This window comes from Hyaena hyaena, unplaced genomic scaffold (genome assembly GCF_003009895.1).
Source record: "Hyaena hyaena isolate Hyena2069 unplaced genomic scaffold, ASM300989v1 scaffold_632, whole genome shotgun sequence".
NCBI lineage: Eukaryota > Metazoa > Chordata > Mammalia > Carnivora > Hyaenidae > Hyaena > Hyaena hyaena.
Genome location: NW_024081263.1, coordinates 140,643 through 154,068, shown reverse-complemented (window position 1 = coordinate 154,068; position 13,426 = coordinate 140,643). Strand labels below are relative to the sequence as shown.

Below are 13,426 nucleotides of genomic sequence, written 5' to 3'. Positions count from 1 at the left end.
CCAGGTGGGGAAAGGGCCATTCTCTAACCCAGTGAGTCAGTTTTGAATTTACGCCCCCTTCTTCAACCCTCTTCCTTTGGACAATGGATCCTTCCCAAGACTACTAGGGCCTCTGCTGCTACCCCCACCCCAGGGAGACAGTACATACAGGCCTGTAGAGAGAGAGCAGCTGCCCTCTGAGAACTCTGGGCTGCGCTCTTCCCCCCCCCCCTCCCCCCGCAGCCCTCCCCTCTGCCAGCCCCTGGGTTCAGTGCCTGGCACCCACTCAACATCCCAGGAGAAGAGCCTAGGCCAGGTGGGGGCGCTCGAGACCTCTAACTCAGATTCTTACGAGCCCCCTGTGCTAGGTGCTTGGGGAGGTGGTGAACTCCAGGTGGGGGGTTGGGGGGCATCGGAGGGATTTACACCTCTTGGCACTACAGTGCCAAGGTTTAGCCCCTTCCCTTCCGCAGGCCTCACAGGCTCCAGATTTAGAGCAGCTGTGGGGCTGGCACCTTTAATGGACAGGGTGCCAGGCCTGGGGTGGGGGGTACCAAGTCTCTCTAGCCCATGTATGGCCAGGGAGGCCGGGGGTCAGCTCTGAGATGGGACACCTGGTATCTTCCCGTCCCGCATATGACCACCGGGCCCTTGGGGACCTGGATTGAGAAGCTGGTGTCAGGAGTAGGGACCAGCTCCCCTACCCAACCCTGGGGCTTGGGATCTGTTCCTACCACCGCATTCAGGGAAGGGAGAGTGGGGGTCGAACCGCTCGGGCCCTCGGATCAGAGCTAGGATCTGGGCTGGGACCTCGAGGCCTCACCCCCATGCAGAGGGAGACCTCCAACGATCTGAGCGCATGTGTGTGTCCTTCCAGACTTTTATCTATGCATATCTATTTCGCTAGATATTTCTTCTTTGTTTTACAAAACCAAGATCCTATCACATTTGTTTTCCTTTTTTCTTACCTGTTTTGAACTGTTTTAATGGAAGTGTAGCGGACCCGCAGAAATTTCCAGAGGTTCTGAATGTGCAGCCACTCATGATGGAATGATCACAAACACATTTGTGTAACCAGCCCCCTGGGAGCCCCAGCACACCTCTCTGTAATCTGTGCCCTCTCTCTTCCCCCAGGATTCCCGCTACCTGACATCTGCTCCCGGGTGGCTCAGCCCCGCGTGCTGCAGCCCTTTGTGCTCCTCTATGTCTGGCCTCTTCCACTCAACATTGTGTTTGTGGGAGCCACACCTACCATGGCTGTAGTTGGTTTGCTCTGAAGTGTTTTGTTGGATATGTGCACCACATGAGTTTGCTGCTCTGGCTGAAGGACTGTCCCTGGCCTGGAGGCGGGGTCCCTGGAGGCTGGGGCGAAACCAGAGATGTTGGTATTAATCCCAAAGGCAGACCCACACGGGTGCAAATGCTGCCCTGGGATTTGTAGACTCCATTGCGGTTCTTGAGTTCCCCCTGCCTCTTGCCTCCTTCCTCTCTCTCCGAGAGAAGCCATCTCGCAAGGGTTATGAGGAAAGCCCTGGAACAGAGCACAGATGGACCTGCTCTGCCAGCCTTTACTCCTTTTCCACCAGCCAATGGTGAAGGAGATGAACACGCGGTTCCCCAGGGAGTAACCCAGGGAACCACAGAAAGGCCAGTCCTAAAGTATCTCTGGGCCTCTTGCCTGGCAGAGCTCTAATCTGGATGTTAGTAGTTTGTTCATAGGACAAAGGCTGGACAGAGTCACTAGGGTAGCAGGGAGGTCTCTGCCCCTTCTCCCCGTGGCAGGCAGCCACCAGTGTCTAATGCCCCTAGGCTGTGACTCTTGGGATGGGGGTGGGAGGGGAAGTTTAGAAGCCTCTGTCCTAGGCTGTTTGCCAAGCCAGGGCAGGGTGAAGGAGGGGGCCTGATAGCAGGGGGTGGGGGTTGGGAAGAGTTCCACATGACCAGCCAAGAGGGTCCTTGGCTTCACACAGAACAGAAATCAAACACAAGCCAGGGCACCTGAATGGCTCAGCAGTTAAGTGTCGGACTTCAGCCTAGGTCATGATCTTCCCGGTCCTGGGTTTGAGCCCCACATCGGGCACTGTGCTGGCAGCTCAGAGCCCGGAGCCTGCTTCAGATTCTGTGTGTGTCTCTCTCTGCTCCTCCCCTACTCCCACTCTGTCTCTTTCTCTCAAAACTAAACATTAGGGGGAAAAAAATCAAACACAAGCCAGAAAAATTGTGATCAGTTTCTTGAATACTGTAAGTGACAGGTAGAGACTAGCAGACAGAATATCTGGGAAACTTGGAAAGGAAAGGAGAACGAGTCTCGGTGTTGGTGGGGTTAGGGATTTCTATTGGAAAGGGGTCTAGGGTGCATGCTTTTCAGGAATCCAGGGTAGGGTCTGATCAAAGGCCAGTGTCAGGTGAATAATAGGTACTATTCCATAAATTACTGAGGATAGGGGTATTGATGCCAGTGTCAGCCAAGATTTGTTTGAAACTAATGTCCTAGAACATGTTTGGGATCTGGCTTTTAAGTGTCATCAGGTGTTTGGGACCTGGGATAAAATTCAGAGGATGATCAACTTGCTACTTCCTTCAAGTGGGAACATAACTTCTTTGGCTTATTCAGAAATGGGGTCTAGGGGCGCCTGGGTGGCTCATTGGGTTAAGTGTCCGACTTCAGCTCAGGTCATGATCTCACGGTTCGTGGGTTTGAACCCCGCATCGGGCTTTGTGCTGACAGCTAGCTCAGAGCCTGGAGCTTGTTTCAGATTCTGTATCTCCCTCTCTGTCTGACCCTTCCCTGCTCACACTTCCTCTCTCTCAGAAATAAATAAAACATTAAAAAAAAAAAGTGAGGTCTAGCAGAAAAACAGCAGACAGCCATTTATAACATATAAAAATTCATATTCTATTATATATTCTATTTAAAATATATATTCTAATATTTTATATATATATAAAGTCTACATCCAAGGAGGGGCTCAAACTCACAACCGTGAAATCACGAGTCACGTGCTCCTGAGCCAGCCAGGAACCCCAAGACAGAGCCATTCTAAAATGGAGTCCTTGGGGCGCCTGGGTGGCTTAGTCGGTTAAGCATCCGACTTTCGCTTAGGTCATGATCTCGCAGTTCGTGGGTTCGAGCCCCGTGTCGGGCTCGGTGCTGACTGCCAGCTCAGAGCCTGGAGCCTATTTCAGAGTCTGAGTCTCCCTCTCTCTCTGACCCTCCCCTGCTCACGCTGTCTCTCTCTCTCTCCTAGAAATAAATAAAAATATTTAAAAAAAATAAAAAATAAAAAAATAAAATGGAGTCCTTTCAGCTTCCCTACCTCATCTTGCCATCTCACCCGACCCCACCCCCACCCTCTGCCGCAGTCTTTGATGCTATTGACCACGATGACCAAACTTGAACCTCTGGAAACTCCCTCTGCGGTAGCTTGTGTAACGGTTAAAAGTGTGGGTTTTGGAGCAGATAGACCTGCCCTCCTGGAATCCTGGCGAGGCAGCCTTGTGACTGCATTACCTTGAGCAGATCTGCTTTCTAGGCTTATTTCCTCATTTGTAAAAAAAAACTTTGAAATAATAGCAAATCCCTGATGGCATCGTTGTGAGGATGGAATGAGATTGCGCAGTTAAGGCCTGGCTCTGTGGCTGGCCCCTCCCTTTCCACTGGAATTCTGTTCAGTCTCCTGAAATTCCTAAACTTTTTCTGAGTGATGTGTGTCAGGTTCCTTGGAGACGGCGGTGAACCAGACACACGCTCTGCCCTGCCCTCAGGTGGCCCCCGATCTAGGGATGGAGACTGACCCTGTGGGTAGAGCAAAAACGGGGCTGCAGGACACAAAGGTGGCATAGGCTTCCTGATGCAGTGCTACCTTGTCACTTCCTATCACATCACAGCACTTTTGATAGCTTCTCATTAAGTGCTTGTGTATTGTCCGTTTCTCCCCTCTGGAATGTCAGTTCTGTGATAAAAGGAGTCCTTGTCCACCTTGTGTTGGACAGTTCCTGGCGTATAGTAGGGGCTAGTGAATATTTGTGGAATAAAAGTAAACTATCAGCAAGTGGAGGCCTGGAAGTAGGAGTTGGTGTGGTGAGAAAGGAAGGCTAGGTCAGAGGTGAAAAGGGTTCTACATAGAACGTAAGATACAAAGAAGCAAGAGGCTTGGGGGTGGGGAGGATCAGAAAGCAAGAAGAAAGGTGTGGAGTAAGTAGAGATGGGGCTGGAGTTTGACATCCAGGAATTAGGATTTTGTCTAGTAAGCAGTGGGCAGCCACTGCAAATTTTTAAAGTGGGTTATATGGGTTGGTTAGATTTATGTTTAAAGAAGAAGGGAAGAAGGGAGAGAGGATGAAAGGCCGGCTGCCACTGCATGGAGACTGAAATTGGAGAGGGTAATAGTAATGAGTCGAGTTCAATTACAAGGTTGGTGTCAGGCGTTCTGGCCAGAAATAATGGAAGCCTGGCGGAGAAGGATTCTGAATAGAGAGATTTTTTAAAAAGAATGAATGAAGGGAGGAGTCAAGAATGCCGCCTCGTTTCTGGCTTATATGATTGGGTGGCTTTCGGTGTCACTCAAGAAGGTAGGCCACGCTGGAGGTGGGGCATAACTGAAGGGAACGCCCCTCCTTGCCCCGCCCATTGGTGGTAAAATGGCGTCGATTGGCTCTTTCGAGGAGCGCGCCAAAAACTGACGGGGGCGGGTGAGAGGTGTGTCCTTGCGTCATTTCCGGGAGACTTCCGGGCCGCCCTTTCCCAGCCTCCCCAGAGCCGGAACTTCCGGCCGCCGCCGCCATTTTGACTTCCCGACCTTGGGCTGCTGGTGGCCACTGTCTGCAGTCATTCCTTGCAGTCATGTCTGTACTGACCCCGCTGCTGGTGAGGGGCCTGACAGGCCTAACCCGGCGGCTCCCGGTGCAGCGTGCTCAGATCCATTCCAAGCCTCCGCGGGAGCAGTTCGGGACCATGGTGAGGAGTGGGCCGGGCAGGGCGCGGGAGATGCAGCGAGCCAGACTGGGGGTCCCGCGGCGAGTTTGCGGATGGCCGGTCTGGCGCGCTGGACCTCGGCGGCCCTGAGAGTGCCCTGCACCTCGCGGCCCGCAGCTTAGCAGGGAGCAACAGGGGTTTGGGTGTGTCTGGAGAGCGCGAATGAGAGGGACAGTGCCCGGGCGACAATCGGGGCTCAGTCAACACCAGGATCTCGATTCAGCCCTATTTCTGTCACTTACGTGCTGTGCAGCCTCGAGCCTGTTTACTCATCGGCTCATGGGGGTTGCGTAACGACTGTCAGCGGCGCTACTGGTTGTTACCACTGTTGATTATTAGGGAAGGTGGGTCTTTGTCATTTCCAGAAATGAGAGAGAGTTTAACCCTTAATGACTTTCACCTGTTTGGCGCTTTTGTGCATTTGTCTGAGCGGCAGAACTCGGCTTCGAGTGCGAGTCTTCAGAATCCAGGTCGGTGGGCCCCAGTTAGGAGCAGAGCCCGAAGAGCCGCAGCTATTGAGGAAATACTAGTGATCATAGTTGCAGCGGGCATCTGCTGAGTGTCCACTGCGTGCCAGACGCTGCCAAGACCGCTGCGCTGGTCCCGGAGACCCTGAGAACAAGTGGCCGTCATCTCGATTTCGTGGTTGAGGGAACTGAAATTTAGGAGCACTGTATCCACTTGTCAAAAGTCAAACCTTCAGCGGCAAAGAAGTATCTTGAATTCAAGTCTAACACCCAAGCTATGCTGTGATCTTTACTGCCATAGGGAATGTGGAGGTGGCTGTGAAAAGCCTTTTATTCTAGCCCCGGAGGCTGAATGACAGTCCTGGAAAGGAGATGGGAAGAGAGATGTTTTTGTTTTTAAGGTCTTATTTTTAAGTAATCTCTACACCCAGAGTGGGGTTGCAACTCACGGCCCCGAGATCAAGGGCCACATGATCTACCAGCTGAGCCAGCCTGGCGCCCTGAGGAGAGGGGCTTTTTAAGGCAAAGAAGGAGAGGTGCAATTTTAGGGTCATCAGCCTCTGCATGGTTCCTGGATCCCAATAGACCACACGGATTTAATTCCTTGTTCCTGTCCCTTTGCTTTAGCATCTCGTGGTGGATTTCTCTGTGGATCCTAACACAGGCTGGCCCCCACCCCCAGGTCTGACCCTTTGCCTCAAGGCCTCAAGTGGGCCTTGGGTCTGCTAATCTCTGAAGCCTGAATCCGGACTCCCCGAAAGGGGGTTTCTGGTGCCGGGAAGCCTCAGGGGATCCTTATCGTGCGGGATCTCGTTCTTTCTTGTACTCTGTAGGAAGTCGCCGTTGGGCTCACCTCCTGTTTCCTGTGTTTCCTCCTGCCGGCGGGCTGGGTCCTGTCCCATCTGGAGGACTATAAGAAGCGGGAGTGAAGGGGACTGGCCTGTCCCTCACCCTGTGGCCTGACCACCCCTGGCCTCTCCTGATCATGTCTGCTGCATTCCTGGCCGGCCTTCCCCGGATCATGCCCTTCCATTACACTGACCTCGGCCGCAATCAGGACCTCTCGACTTCTCCACGGGGACCTCCTGGGACCATATATGCTGGTGTATAAGGCCCTGCCCAGTGGGGCCCTCCTTGTCACAATAAAGTCTGTTTAAACCTTGCTTCAGAAACTCCTCGTGTCTTCGGCCTGGGCTCCGGCCTCCACACTTGAGCTGAGGATGGTGTTGGGCAGGGGTGTCCCTGCTGGCTGACTCCACTGTGGTAGGTCACGCATGCTCGGCTGTTCTTGCTGCCTGGAGGCGGTGCTTCCTTTACCCGCTTTCCTGTGTTGCCTGGCTTCTGGGGGAAACAAATCCTGTCGCCCCGGGAAGCCCTTCCTCGCTCCTCCTGTCTAGCTCCTCGGTGGTGCCAAGCTCCGGGCTATGGCTGCATGGGTGTCTGTGTTCTGTCTTTCTCACCGGGGCCAGCTCCGCCGCTGGAAGTCCTCTCTGTGGGTCCAGCCTTCCCTCTGCTCCTGGGGGCTGGGCTCCAGCCATTGCTCAGGAGCTTCTTGTTCTTCCTCGTTGGAGGTGGGCACTTTATAACGTCTTGCTTTCTCACGTCAGCCCCAGGGCCCCTTTGAGTGTTACATCCGTCACTGCCTCTGGAGCGAGCCACTGCCTCTGGAGCGAGCGGCTTCCTTGTGCTCCCTGCCTCCTTCCCCGGCCCCCGCCTTTCTTGGCTTGCGGAATGTGCCGCTCCTCCAGTCCCAGGGCCCTTCCTCAGTGCGTCTTCCTGCGGGGGCCGGGGCACCTCCGCGGGTGGGACACGCTGGATAGAGGAGCAAGTCCAACTTCCGCCCGTGACTGCTTCCCTACAGGGTACGGGCATGGTCGCCTGCCTCCCGAGAGGCTTTCTTTCCACACAGACCAGCCTTTATGTCTGGGCCTAAAGGGACTGGGCTGAGAGTGCGGGCGGGTTGTGCAGATTGGGCTGTTGGCCGGGGGAGGGGGCGAGCCCACAGAGCATCCGGAGGGCCAGGCTGGGTCCGCGGAGCAAGGGGCATCCACCGGTCACCTGCTGGTACCCCAAGACCCCTTGTCTCTGGCAGGGAGAGACCTCATGGCTACAGCCTCCCAAACCACAGGGTGGCCCGTGTCTCCTGCCTCATTCTGGGAGGCTCTCCCGCCTAACACCTCCTGAGCAGAGGGCTCCGAGGTTGGCTCTTGGTCGGCCCAGGTTTGCCGTGGGCTCCGATTAGCCCATGGAGCTGCCGTGAAACAAGAACATGATCCCAGAAGAGAATGGTCTTGAGTTTCTAAGGTAACTCCACTGCCTTGACAACAGCTTTTATTGGGTGTCCCCCGTTTTGGTCCCCCTGGAGCCTAGGGGAACACGGTGGTCCCCTCATTCCAGAAGGACAACTCCAGCCCACAGCTGTGCATCTCGGGCCACTGCTCAAGTTGATGGGAAACCAGTGGTTACGGGCAAGTGCTTTCGGGTCGGAGAAGGGCCCCAGCAAGCCCATCAGCCACTCCGGTTCTTGCTCTCCCACAGCGGGCTCGGTCCCGCGGCACCTGTGGGGGGTGGTCGAGAGTGTAGGGTGCAGTCATGCTTGAACCCCATCCTCCCCTTGGTCCCCAGTTGTGGCCACTAGGTCTGAAATCTGGTCACCATTCAGTGTCCCTCTCTCTCCTAACCCGACAGGGGCCCTGCATCCATCCCCTGCGGAGAAAACAAGGCTCCCTGTACTAGCAAATGGTACTTTATGAGACCGTGTTGTGGGTGCCTCTCGGCTGCTGGGTCTGCAGGAGTGGGTGTGTTTGGCCCCCGGAGTGCACACTGGGCCGGGAGAGGCTGCAGTCCTGGTAGAGGCTATAATGTGAAGGAAAGTACTGAGAGGGGGCGTGGCTTTGAGACCTGGCTTGGCCATTTATTCCATGACCTTGGTCAAGTCAGGTAGGCTCCCCGAGCCTCAGTTTTCAGGATTGTAAAATGACGGTGATGTGGCAGGCAGGGTAACGCCCCCTCAGAGAGGACTGTGCCCTTATGCCTGGACTTTGCAGATGTGATTTTTTATTTACTTATTTATTTTTTAACATTTATTTAGCTTTGGGAGAAAGAGACAGATCATGAGCAGGGGAGGGGCAGAGAAAGAGGGACACACAGAATCTGTCTGGCATCAGGCTCCAGGTTTTGAGCTGTGAGCACAGAGTCCGACACAGGGCTCGAACTCACGAACCATGAGATCATGACCTGAGCCAAAGTTGGACTCAACCGACTGAGCCACCCAGGCGCCCCTGCAGATGTGAAGCATGTTGAGATAGGAGAGTCCCCGGTAGGCGCAGTGTAATCACAGGTGTCCTTAAGGTAGACAGGAAAAGCAGGTGACGAGTATCTCAGAGATGCCACCTGGGAAGGACTTCACCTGCTGTTGCTGGCCTTGAAGACAGAGGGTCGTGAACTAAGGAATGCCGTGGCCTCTGGAAGCCAAGGACAGCCCTCGGTTTACAGCTGGCAAGAATCCGAGGCCCTCAATCCTACAGCTTCGAGGAACGGAATCCATCACCAACCGGCACAGATAGAAGCAGAGTCTCAGAGCTTCCAGAAGGGAACCCAGCCTGCAGATACCTTCCTTTTAGTCTGGTGAAGCCCATACTATACTGTCAAACTATACATCTGTTGTTGTTGTTTTTTTTTAATTTTTAAAAAATGTTTTATTTCTAGGAGAGAGAGAGAGACAGCGTGAGCAGGGGAGGGTCAGAGAGAGAGGGAGTCACAGACTGAAACACGCTCCAGGCTCTGAGCTGGCAGTCAGCACAGAGCCCGACGCGGGGCTCGAACCCACGAACCGTGAGATCATGACCTAAGCGAAAGTCGGATGCTTAACCGACTAAGCCACCCAGGCGCCCCATACATCCGCGTTGTTTTAAGCCACAAGATTGGTGATGATTTGTCATGGCAGCAACAAGGAGACTAAAGCATTGTCCTCCCTGCGCTACGAGGCTCTCACGGGAGGGTTGGCTCCAGTGGCTGGGATCCTCAAGGGACAGAGGTGAATTGGAATGTGAGCCATTTACAGGACAGTGCCCTAATGAGGTGTGGGGGTTGTGTGTGCGGGGGGGCGCTCTCCCTTGGCCATCTCCACCCCCCTCTAATTGCTTTCTGCCTTAGGTGTCCGGACCCTGCAGGCAAGTATCAGCTGAGCCAGTGGCTTCAATGTATAGCCCCTGCTGGGCTTCACCAGTCTGCCCTCTGCACCATCACAGCCTCTCTAGACCATGAACTTGGAGCGGGCTGCCTGTCGCCCATCATGGGTTCCTGTGGCAACAGCTCTAGAGGTTCGCTTTGGGCCGCGCGCCCCAGCCCCTCCCATCGGGGCAGATGCCGGACTCCCAAACCTGCCTTGGGAAGGATTACCAACCCCTCCACTCTGGTCCACCTTGGAGGCTTTCACCTGGCCATGGCCTCCCTGGGGGACTGTGGCTGTCCTAGGACCTGTGCTGGGTCATTGTTGCCTGGCCTCCTCCCCTCCGCCCCCCAGAGGTGGGAGTGCTCTCGTGGGCCTGGGAGCCATGGCGCCCCCTACAGCCTCTGTGCTGTCCATAAACTCTCCCTCTGGGGCTGAGCTTTCGGTCTGGGTCTGGGTCCAGGTATGGAGTCCCTTCTCCCTCCTCCTGACAGAGTCCTTCACACACGGAAGTGGGGTGTGCCAGCAGGACCATGAGGAGGTGTCTGCCATGTCAGCACGATGGAAAATAAAGTCCTCTGTCGCTTGTCACCTTGGTGACTGTATTCAACGGCAGTCTGAACCCGAGTGCAAACACGGCCTGTTTCTTTTTCTTAAAAATCTTTAATGTTTATTTTTTTGAGAGAGAGAGAGAGAGAGAGAGAGAGAGAGACGGAGTGTGAGTAGGGGAGGGGCAGGGAGAGAGGGAGACACAGAATCTGAAGGAGGCTCCAGGCTCCGAGCTGTCAGCATGGAGCCCGAGGTGAGGCTTGAACTCTCAAATGGTGAGGCCATGACCTGAGCCAAAGTCGGACCCTTAACCGACTGAGCCACCCAGGTGCCCCGAAAATGACCTGTTTCAATCCAAGACCCGGCAGTCAGGGCCAGCAGCACTGGACCACTTCTGGACTGGTAAATTGGGAGGCAGAGATAAACACCTGGAGCTATGCTGGTGATTTCCTGGCAAACATGTTGTTGGACTTTAGATGCTTAGGATAGCGAATCAAAATCCATTTTAAAATGGTAAGAGTAGGGGCGCCTGGGTTAAGCACTTTAAGCTGCTGACTTCGGATCAGGTCATGATCTCTCAGTTGGTGGGCTCAAGCCTCACATCAGGTTCTGTGCTGACAGCTGAGAGCCTCAAGCCTGCTCAGATTCTCTCTTTCTAGTCCCCTCCATCAAAAAAAATAAACTTAAAAAAATAATAAAGTGGTGAGAGTAATAGAAGAAATGAAATGAGGGTACAGAAATAGTTACTAACTGCCCAATAAATCAGCATAGAGAAGATTGGAGCAAAAGCTGACCATCCTGGGCTAGATTAAGAGCCAAAGCCTCCCTCTGGCTGTTCCCTTCCTATTTTTTTTTTTTAAAGATTTTATTTTTAAGTAATCTCTACACCCAAGCTGGGGCTCAAACCCACAACCCTAAGATCAAGACTCTCCCACTCCACTGACCGAGCCAGCCAGGTACCCCTCCTTCCCATTCTGCCTACTAGGGGACAGGCTGAGCAGCAGGTAGGAGAGAGGACCTTTGTTACTTTTGTACATTGGTGGGTTTTTAAAAAAAATTTTTTAATGTTTGTTTTCGAGAGAGAGAGAGAGAGAGAGAGAGAACGAGCATGAGAAGGGAAGGGGCAGAGAAGAGAGGGAGACACAGAACTCGAAGTAGGCCCGAGGCTCTGCGCTGTCAGCACAAAACCCAATGTGGGGCTCGAACTTGCGAACCGTGAGATCATGACCTGAGCTGAAGTCAGACGCTCAACTGACCGAGCCACCCAGGCGCCCCTGTACATTGGCTTTTCAAGCCCAAGTACCCCGGAGGGAGGTATTTACATGGCGTTGGCAGCCTGGCTGTGGTCCATCACTGGGTCACAACTGGGATTCCTTCTCAGTCTTCAGAGGAGCTGGTCTTGACCATTAGTCCTGACCCCAGCTCCCCCTGTGTCCCTCCATGCCTCAGAGACTCCGTGGTCAAAGTAAGGGGGGTTAGAGGTGAAGTTGTCTTACAGCAGTTTTCAAGCTTTTGAAAAGCCAAGTAGAAATCACGTCAACTGTCTGAGCTCTCCATTTGAGAATCCTAGTCCTACGAACGGAAGATCTGACTGGCAGTTAGAGATTTCAATATTAACACTGGGAGAAGGTATGAACATTTTGGTGAGCATGGGTCCAAACAGGGTGGACCCTTTGCCTTCCGGAGTTTAGAAGTGACACGCAGACTCAAGGATCCAATAAATAGGAACTTGCAGTGTTGCTGGAATACAAATTTGGCATTTGCAGTGATGCGGTGACAAGGCCACTGTGGGCTGTGTGGTGAGCCCGGGCACCAAGGGCACCTGCCCCAGTACTGGGGGTGGCCCATGAAAATACTGTCATATTCCACTCCCGAACTGTCACAAACTGAGGGGTCTGCATGGGACTCAGGCACAGCTCCTCCTCCAGCTAAAACACCCCCCTCCCATCATGAAGAAGTCCCTTAACAGCGAAAAGTTGGGAAACCAAGCCACACACTGTAATTTCTCTCAATAGCATCTTTAACATCCAAAGACTTGCTGCTTTACTTATCTTTTTAAGTAAACTCTATCCCCGAAGCCGGGCTCAGACATACCGCCCCAAAATCAAGAGTCGCGTGTCCTATGGATGGAACTGGCATGGCACCCCAGGCTCGCCACTTTTTTAAACTTTTTATTTTTGGCGAACTCACAGGCAATTTTAATCGGTTACACAGAGAGATCCCTTTACCCAAATTTCCCCATTGGTAAGTCTTGCAAAATGACAGTATAGCACATACCAGGGGTTCATATATAGTCAAGATCTAGGACATTTCAGGGGCGCCTGGCTGGCTCAGTCCACGGAGCATGCGACTCTTTAAGCTCAGGGTTGTGAGTTTCAGCCCCACCTTGGATGTGATTACTTAAAAACAAAATCTTAAGGGGTGCCTCCTGGGTGGTTCAGTTGGTTAAGCATCTGACACTTGTTTCCGCTCAGGTCGTGATCTCACGGTTGGTGGGATGGAGCCCCGTCTGGGTGGACAGCAGAGTCTGCTTGGGGTACCCTCTCTTTCTCTCTGTCCCTTCCCTGCTTGCGTGAGCTCTCTCTCTCAAGATAAATAAACTTGAAAAAGATCTTAAAGAAAAAAGATCTAGAACATCTCCATTTCCACAAGGACCCCCACCTTTTTACAATCACATCCACTTCCCTCCGCTCTCCCTCCCTTAGCCCCTGGCAACCTCTAATCTGTTTTCCATTTTTATCAAATTCTTAAAAAAAAAAAAAAAAAAGACTGCTGTTCTCATAGCCAGAAAGGCGCAGAGGCCAGAGTTAGGTCCCAAGACTTTGGCCTTGACCCAGAGGGACACGTTCTCCCTGCCGGAACAGGACACCAAAGCCTGGGCCCACTCAGAAGCGAGGCACAGTGGAACCGAGCGGTGATGTCCTGGGGCTCGGATGTTAGCGCGATTCCGTCTCCTCGGCCAGGTTCTCCTCACTGCCATCGCTGCCAAGAATTCCGGAGGGATTTTAACACCATCTTCCCACTTATCTCAGTAACACAATCCGCTCTTCAAACTCCGGTGAAAATAAATCTGAATCGGCTCCGGGAGGCTTCTTATCACTTTGAGAACTTTGGGAACAGGGACGACGGAGCCAAGCAAGAGGGCGGGTGGTGGGCGGGCGGGGCGGCCGCTACCGCCGCCACAACCTGGCAGCGAGCCCCACAGGTGACTCCGCCGGAGGGGATCCCGTCGCTAGGGGCGTTGCCAAGGAGGGGCCACGAGGAGGGGCTCTCTTCCGGAGGAGG

At 53.5% G+C, this 13,426-nt stretch overlaps 1 protein-coding gene across 1 annotated transcript; it reads left to right on the top strand.

The window, feature by feature from the left end:
- The first annotated feature begins 4,750 nt into the window (after nt 1-4,750).
- Nucleotides 4,751-6,584, top strand: LOC120249178 (cytochrome c oxidase subunit 8A, mitochondrial). Its single transcript, XM_039257671.1, has 2 exons — nt 4,751-4,936; nt 6,255-6,584. The coding sequence occupies exons 1-2, from the start codon at nt 4,823-4,825 to the stop codon at nt 6,348-6,350; spliced, it is 210 nt and encodes a 69-aa protein (XP_039113602.1). The 5' UTR covers nt 4,751-4,822; the 3' UTR covers nt 6,351-6,584.
- The last annotated feature ends 6,842 nt before the right edge of the window (nt 6,585-13,426 follow it).

Coding starts and splice junctions, on each gene's coding strand:
- LOC120249178 (XM_039257671.1), top strand. CDS start 4,823: ATGTCTGTACTGACCCCGCTGCTGGTGAGGGGCCTGACAGGCCTAACC. Junction 4,937..6,254: donor GGGAGCAGTTCGGGACCATG/GTGAGGAGTGGG, acceptor TGTACTCTGTAG/GAAGTCGCCGTTGGGCTCAC.